General features: G+C 38.8%; 1 protein-coding gene across 1 annotated transcript; it reads right to left on the bottom strand.

The window, feature by feature from the left end:
- Positions 1–3,399: 3,399 nt before the first annotated feature.
- Positions 3,400–7,204, bottom strand: LOC128216664 (potassium voltage-gated channel subfamily A member 1-like). Its single transcript, XM_052923284.1, has one exon. The coding sequence runs from the start codon at positions 6,623–6,625 to the stop codon at positions 5,141–5,143; it is 1,485 nt and encodes a 494-aa protein (XP_052779244.1). The 5' UTR covers positions 6,626–7,204; the 3' UTR covers positions 3,400–5,140.
- Positions 7,205–8,954: the final 1,750 nt, after the last annotated feature.

Here is an 8,954-nt window from a genome sequence, read left to right as displayed (position 1 = left end):
TATAATCTTAATACTCAGAACCTCACTGTTTACAGTTCGTGACAATGAGTGTTGAACTAATTAAATAAACACAACAATTACTTGAAAGAAATATAAAATAAACAAGATGTCCGGCTAAACAAACAACGGTCAAGCATATAAGTGAACTAGAACAACTTCACCGAAAAGGATATCCACGTGGAAATGTAGCTAGCACGAGGGTTGACCAATCATAGGGGCGGTCAAAGGAATGAAGCCATGTGCTCGTGAGAGCTGACTCTTAGACGAGCAGTCTCCCTTGCGGAAACATTGGTAGCTCAATATCCGATAGCAGGGGCCGGGAATGGCCCCTTGAACAGAAAACAATAGGTGTCGCGCGTCTCAAAGGGTTTGAGTTATTGCCGAGTAATTGATAATACAAAAGGTGCTAATCCGGCCATTATTTCGTGTAGATTGCTGACGAGGTGCGAAAATGGTATGGGGATTAACCGCAAAACGCGATAATCGACTACAGGTGTGTGTTTCCCCCAATTTCAAACGTTTCCATTTAAAATTATGTTATTCTTATTACTTACACCAGCATCAGCATATATGCTGAAGTATTTTACCACTACTTGCCAAAATGTTAATATTTTAATGTATTTTTAGAACAAAAACTCCCGTTATTGTCATTATTAACGATTATTATATAGAAAGATAAGTTATTATTATCATGCATAAGGTATAATCATCAAAATCTGGAAAAGGGAAATGCTCCTTTCCTATCTCAATTTTGAACAGCTGCAAACCCGTTCCATATATAACTTACAGTTCGGTGAAATCGTAGGGTTGTTCCATTATCTGGGTTCTTTGTTTTAACACTGACTTGCAGCTAGCTTTACATCGAAATAATTCTATAAATAACCTATTTTTTCACTGTGACTGTACGTCATCATCATCAAACCACTTTGATTGAATTACAATATTCCCAATTGTTGTTGTTTTCTCCTTTATGGTAGTCTAAGAGAATCGAATTATGATGTTTTTGTAATCAGAAGGACAGTAATAAGACTAAACAGTATTGCCAAATATCGAATAAGGGACACGGACATATTATTTTACGGCGGTTGAGATAGAGGATTTAGTCCACCTTGTAGAATTCCGTAGGGGATCTTGTTCGCCTTGTAAACGCTGGAATTATATTTTGACCCATTATGCAAATTTCGAGATATCGGTGGAGATTTGGTCCGGGTATGATTTTTCTACACTCGCAAAATTATGCCTTGTAGCATTGTTTGGCGATACTTTTCCGGCTCGTATACTATTGAGCAAAGTAATTAGATACAGGGCTATCTGTTTATTCACTTTCAGAAAAAAATCCCTTCGATTTTTGCATATATTTACAAAATTCACCATTCAAATCTATAACAGTGATTTAAGTTGTTGTTAAATATTTTAACAATATATAATTATGGCAGGTACTCAAACTGATTTGGGGAATTCGTCCATCTAACTGATTTTGCCAATGTGGGTTTTCTTGTCGATTTGTTAAAATCTTCAAAATGCAACATTGCCATGATCATTTTGGATCGACCCTTTATATTAAGTAGCGTTCCCTACATCGAGGCAACGTGAACGAATTTCAGTATACAATTTCAGCCGCTAATTGTCGCTTCGAGGTCAAAGCCAGATTTTAAGACATAAAGTCAGATGGCCATTTTCTTGCCCACTTAAGATAAATTGGAACGGATGTTCAAATTCGGTTAGTGGGTGCGTGAGCTTATTTATTCTCGCACCCGCGCAAGGTCCATACGGCCCGTGCTCCGGTAAGATTGTTAGTCATTTTCGGTTTTTGGGCACAGTGCACAGACATAATTTAACGCTGGTTAGAGCTACCCTGGTTATTAAACACCCACCAGTGTCTAGCACTTTCACACGGGACCCCCTTTTAACGTCCTTCCTGGAAGACTATAAGAAGTTGTTTAGATGTGTGACGGGGAATCGAACTTGCTACCCCTACAGATTGACAAAAGTGTGTGGCCACTAGACCACGAATCCGCCAATAATTATTTGCAAACGCTCCCATATGTGAGCAGCGCACATGCTCCATGTTTATGAATACAAGTCAACACACATACATTAACTTTGACATAACCACTGTTCATGTCTGATCCACAACTCTTCAACTGTTGGAGGGAAATAAAAAAGCACCGACATTTACCACACAGATCCGACACTCAGAACGCCCCAGACACGAAGCGTAAGTGTTAAGGCCAACCTTAGGTTTAATTCAAAGTTAGACTTTATGTCACTTCAAAATCTCTTTAATTGCTGCTAAGATTTTGAAAAAAAACTAACCCGTAAGTATCAAATATCCTTTGTTGAGATATCATGAAACACGGCTATCACCCCTGGACTGCCCTGTGTAATACAATGACATTAGAGCAACCTGGCTGGAACTACTTTCCTACATGCTTTTAAAAAACACATGAGCTTAAACCAGGGGCATAATCCATCGTCATATTACGAGGGTTGGATACAATCCCTCGGGATAGAATCCCCTGCCCAATTATTGCACTCCCCATATGATTTTCTTGCCATATTCGAGATAATTAACAATTTATACTGTACAAAGTGTACACAATATCATTTTATAACAACATACAACATTTCTACAGAGAAACAACATAAAACCATAGCCAGCATGAATACATTAATAAGGGGATTTAAGTCTCCGTATAATTGGTGTGGAGGATCTTATCCGCGGTGGGAAGCTCTACACCCCGAACGATCACGCATCTTAGTAAGAAATGTTATCTCTAAACCAATATCGGTTAAATATGAGTATATGTGTTCGGCCCAAATATGGGTTATGTGATCTTGTTATAACTCCATGTGCTACCCAGTGTTTTTGGAACTTGGTAATTAGCCTCAAATTCAATATTGAGCCATGTTTGATCGGTCAAAAGAAAGTCACTACGCCGATCGCTCGAATGTTACTTTGTTTCTCTCTGCGTAATACATATCGCCTGTTGATGGTCACAAAAAATTGTAACCGTCGATTAGTTCGGGGATGTACATTTATTTTGCGACGGTTCTGGTCGGCCCCATGCAGAGTGTCAGTCTTGTACGATTGCGGGGCATGGTGTACATACATAATGTATAAATGGTTATTTAATGTGCGCTAATGTATGTCACTGTCACGCAGTGACCTCCGTCTAACTTCCCTCCCGGAACACAATGGTGAGGCGGGGAATCGAACCTGCGATCACTAGGTTTTCATTCAAGTGTATTAAAACTAGAGAACGATTCAATTCACTAAGAACATATGTGCTTAATTTATATTCGGCTCAAGTTAGCAATATAAGACCTTAATTGCCCTCTAGTCACAAGGAAATTATTTATCTGTTGTGCTATGAATAGGCTTATAAGAATGTGACGCTCGTTATGTGATATTTATTTCAATAAATACAGACAATAAAATATGATAAAACGTAATTTAAACAGCACCGCAAATAATGTGACACACAAGCACTTCAACTAACAAGTGATAACTATATAATACATAGGAAAAAGTCAATAAATGGCAAACTAACCGTTAAAACGAATAGTAATATAGCCTAACCCTTTATTGTCACAATAGTTTGCTACGGATCACCTAAGGCTACTAACATGTCCATATATATGCGTTGACGTTTGTATAGGAAGGATGGACTGGCGATACCCATGTCCGCATACACGCATTGACGTTTGTAGGAATGATGGACTAGCGATACCCATCTCTACATACACCCATGACCGCATACAGGCCTTGACGTTTGTAGGAATTATGGACTGGCGATACCCATGTCCACATACAGGCCTTGACGTTTGTAGGAATGATGGACTGGCGATACCCATGTCCGCATACACCCATGACCGCATACAGGCCTTGGCGTTTGTAGGAATGATGGACTGGCGATACCCATGTCCACATACAGGCCTTGACGTTTATAGGAAGGATGGACTGGCGATACCCATCTCTACATACACCCATGACCGCATACAGGCCTTGACGTTTGTAGGAATTATGGACTGGCGATACCCATGTCCGCATACAGGCCTTGACGTTTGTAGGAATGATGGACTGGCGATACCCATGTCCACATACAGGCCTTGACGTTTGTAGGAATGATGGACTGGCGATACCCATGTCAACAAACAGGCCTTGATGTTGTATGAAGGATGGACTGGCAATACCCCGGTCCATTTACAGGCCACGATACCTATACAAGGCTAATTTGTACATTTCAAAAGAAATTCCTATAGAATTACAGAAACGTGACCAGGAGTGGAAACAAATATGCTTTGCATTTAATAATGCCAAGGGCAATAACTCAGGTATGATTGACTTTAGATTTAAGAAACTTAAGCGCGAAATGCCTATCGGATGCCTTGCCATCTAAATGATCTCTGATATAAACCGGTTAATGACTTAATGACAGTGTTGTGGCTGACATTGGCGGTCGTGTGCTATTCATATTTGGAGTAAAATAAAAGATATATATCTTCTGTGTAATGGAGTTTTGGTGGCCAGGCCTTCTAAATATTTAAAAGTGAATCTGTCCATCGATCCAATAAGCGGAGGCCTAAGACCGAACATTAAATACACTAAATTACTTTAGCAGCTGTATATTTTTAAATCAAAATTATTGCAGATGATCCGATGCAAAATTTGAGAAATATATAGGTATAAGTATCATTTGTTTGGGAGAGTCAACCAAATGCATTCATTGAGGTTGGTTTGGTGTCCTTGTGAAATTTGACATTTATATGCACGTCAGAATTTAACAATCAGGGAAAAACAAGATGCCGAATCAAATTATAACGATTCAAATACATTTCACAAAAGAGGATAATCAGTGTAATCTTAATCTCCAATTATATTCGGTCTCTAAAGATCGAGGATTGTGAATATAATAAGGGATAGTTTATGTTTTGATACCCAGTACTTAATATTTTGATCCAGACAAATAAAACGATTTTCTTGATAATAATCACGATAAACAACTTGTTTATTAAGAACATAAAAAATCATTTAGGAATTTGGATTCATGAAATTAACCTTTAAAGCTAGTTAAGCTTTAAAAGCTTTGAAGAAACCTCGACAGGCGACAACCTGCTTGTAGAACGTTCCCACCACTCATATGCTGCCGCCCCTTCCGGTGGTTTGTCGGTATATGTTGTTGAAATTGGTTACGATGACGGGGACGGGGAGGGCGATGGCAAGCAGGCCGGATAGCACGCACATGGTGCCGATCAACTTCCCAAACACGCCCTGTGGATATACATCGCCGTAACCCACAGTCGTCATGGAGATGACCGCCCACCAGAACGCATCCGGTATGCTCGTGAAGAACGAATTCTCAACCTGCGCCTCGGCATAGAAGATGGCCCCCGCATAGATAATGACGGCGATGCCTAAGAACAACAGGAACATAGACAACTCTTGCATGCTCACCCGCATCGTCTTGGCAAGAATCTGCAGTCCGTCCGAGAACCGGCTGAGCTTGAAAATGCGCACCACGCGAAGCACGCGCAGCACGGACAGAAACCTGCTGTTGTTCTGGCACGTGTTAGCCACGAAGAACAATATTATGAATATGAAATAGGGTGCGATGGACGCAAAGTCGATCCAGTTTGTGATATCAGTCAGGAATTTCACTTTCCTCGGACAACAAATGAGCCGGATTGCAAGTTCAAAAACAAACCACACTATACAGCACGATTCCACTATAAACAGCGGATCACTGTAGTTGAACCTTACCACAACCGTTTTCTTGCCGTCTTCACCAATCACCGTATCGTTAAGACAGTCTCTGCCTTTGAACTGCGGTAACGTTTCTACACAAAACGTCACAATCGACGTCAAAATAAAGATCACGGATATCACTGCTACAATATTAGAAAGGACACTGCTACCCGGGTATTCAAATGTTTTCCATATATAACATGTGACCCTGTGGTCAGGCAATACCATCTCTTCATCTTCGTCGTCCATCAGGTAACCCTCAGCCTCCTTGAAGGCGCTTATAACAGAATCTCCCATCTTGAAAAAGTCGAGCTCATCCAGGAAAATGTCCATTGGAACCTCCACCGGCCTCTTGAGTCGCCCGCCACTCTGATAGTAGTACAGAATGGCCTGAAATGACAGTCTATGTCGATCAAAAAAATATTCCTTTCTTTTCGGGTCCCAAAACTTTTGTCTTTCCTGAGTATTTCCAAGCAATGTACTTGGAAGTCTGTTTAGAGTTTTGAGTTGGGTTTCGAATTTTAGACCGGACACATTCAAGACGACTCGTGAGCACTTCTCTGTGGCACAGTCATGGATCATGTGATTCGAGAGCAGTGGGTTCTCGTTCTCATCTGGGTGTGTGTCAGGCCCGTGGGGAGTGGGTGGGCGCTCAACGTTCTGCAAAGCGAGGAGCGGGTCGCTGTCCTTGGGTGCTCCAAATTCATGTAGTCTCACCAAGTTGGCACTTCCGGAGGACCCAACGCGCCGGTGGGAGAGCACAGGGGACTGGCGGATTGTGGGCTGACCTTTGAATACGTTTAGCGGGTCCGGCCGAAGCGCGTAGCCCTGAGCCTGGTAGGCCATGTCCGTCGAGTTCCGTGCCATAAAATGCATGATGGTCTGTTTTGTTCAGTTCTTTTAGATTTATGAAGAGGTATGCCTTAAAGTCCTATTATTTGAAGTATATTCCAACATATATCCCTTCAGGAATGACACATGGCCTTTTTAATTGTAAACTCCTTAAGTTTCACCATGTTAACTTGACTAAAGCAAAACAGAATACAACACGCAGTTTACCTTCCTTCAAACAATTCGACTACCATTACACAAACATGTACATCATCCACCATATAAACAGTACAAAAAGCTGTTTGTGCACTTTTTTATTTCCTTTATTTCCTTTTAAAGAATTATAACACAATATTTAAATCTCCGGTACTCAAAATAGGTATTCTGAACGAGTACAATAGAGAATAGTATCGCGTCTAGGTCGCTGTTTGTATGAACCATAAGCTCATTATGTCACTTTACTTAGCACAAACCCAAAATTTCTTTCATAATAAAATCCGACGGCGTTTTAAAGATTATAACAATATTCGAAATTAAGAATTCAATCTTATACGCATTTAAGTCGACCAAGGTAAACATACCTCAGTCAAGGTATATCTCACCTACCCCGATTATACAGATGGTAGTTTCATATTTCAAACACTTTTACCATTAACGCTGCGACTTGTATAAGGAAGGATAATTGAATCTTTAAGATATATAAATTTCTAATGGTAATACACATATTGTTCATTTTATTAAATGCACTACTGTACAGACTGCTATGTTATTTTAATGCCACAATGTAAGAAGAGTGCCACCTTTAAGATTAATACGTTATTATTAACCTTAAGTTTGGACAATAATTTTCTTAAAGCAAACGAAAATAGTATGGAAGTTACGTCTTCAAGAGGAACTCTGATATCGTATTAGTAAAGATTTTGGATTAAACAACGAAAAAGTTTTGTTTTACAAGCTTAAGCATACTAAACAGTCTAAACTCGTACTAATCACCTAACATTATTTCAGCAAATCGAAGGTCACTGGAAGGTGACCGAAAATGCTCTTCTATTATTGCGCTTTTATGAATTCAATGTCTTATATTAAAATTAGAAAATAACAAACCATTGAGAGTACTGAAAGAGAAGGCCAATTTGTACACTCACCTTCAGTGAATGCGCCGTCAACGCACACCTAGTTATTTGAAGAATAAGTAATTTGATCACACATAAATAATAGCCAATAGTCAGGAGATTTGTTACAATTTGTAAGATTTGAAATGCCATACGTACAAAAGAACTCATGATTTATTTTACATACAATGAAAGTATATTAAGTCATGTAGTTTTTTTTTTATTTATAGGAGCACTTTGGAAAGTGAAAACGAACAGTTTATATTGCAAAAAGAAGCGGACAGAATCGTTTCGCTTTCAACCATAAATTTGCAAGGATTATTTATAACAATATAATTTATTATGTTTAGTATTAGTAGTTTAGGGATACCTTCCCATAATGCTAAAATTATTTTCAATTATTATTCTCAATTTTCTTTTAATTCGGTCATAAACTCCATTATTACCTTCTGAAGTATTAATGAAACAATCGCCAGGTCAATTTTGTTTAAAAAATACAACATTTTATAGTCACGCTTAATTAAATGAGAAACAAAACGAATGACAATTTTATAAAATCATACACCGCCAATATTCACCAGGCTTTACAGACAGGGAACACATTGAATTACAATGGGAGTATGTAAAGAGCAATCACACTTCAACACATACGAACAAGCTTTAAAAGTATACAATAATTTAGTATGGATACTTCGTAAAAACACTTTTATGGCATTAATAAATGCCCTATTTTCATTCAAAGCTTGTGTTACGTTTTCCCTTCATCCATACGAGTTCGACCCGGCCTGTGACTTAGTACCTTGACGTTGAGCAATACATACAAAAGTATACAATAATTTAGTATGGATACTAAGGCGTGTCTAGGTTAATGTTAAAACGAAATTATCCCATTAGCTTCACTTGTAATGGCTTCCCAAACGAAAAGTGCTTTTTTTCTACCAAAACTTGCTTAAACCCACGGCTCAGAAGAACAGGGGGTTAATAACACAAATGAAGTTGATAGATGCACTTAAGGTGTTGTCAATTTCTCTTTGGAGTTCATCCCTAGATTTGAAATGCAATTTTTGTGGCTGAGCTTGGTAGATTCTCATTATCTGTTATATGAAACAAAAAAACTTGCGCTTTTTGGCTAAGACAATGAAAAATCAAGATTCACTTACATATCATGCATGTTTCAAGTTAAATTATTAATACGAATTCATGAATTCATCGGAGGTAAAAATCATTAATGTTCATTTTCTAGACAAAATAGCAAGTTATCA

Source organism: Mya arenaria, chromosome 14 (assembly GCF_026914265.1).
Source record: "Mya arenaria isolate MELC-2E11 chromosome 14, ASM2691426v1".
Taxonomy (NCBI): domain Eukaryota; kingdom Metazoa; phylum Mollusca; class Bivalvia; order Myida; family Myidae; genus Mya; species Mya arenaria.
The sequence above is the reverse complement of the archived record's forward strand: the minus strand, read 5'-3'. Positions and strand labels throughout refer to the sequence as shown.

Excerpts from the sequence above, each read along its gene's own strand:
- LOC128216664 (XM_052923284.1), bottom strand. The coding sequence starts at position 6,625 with ATGCATTTTATGGCACGGAACTCGACGGACATGGCCTACCAGGCTCAG.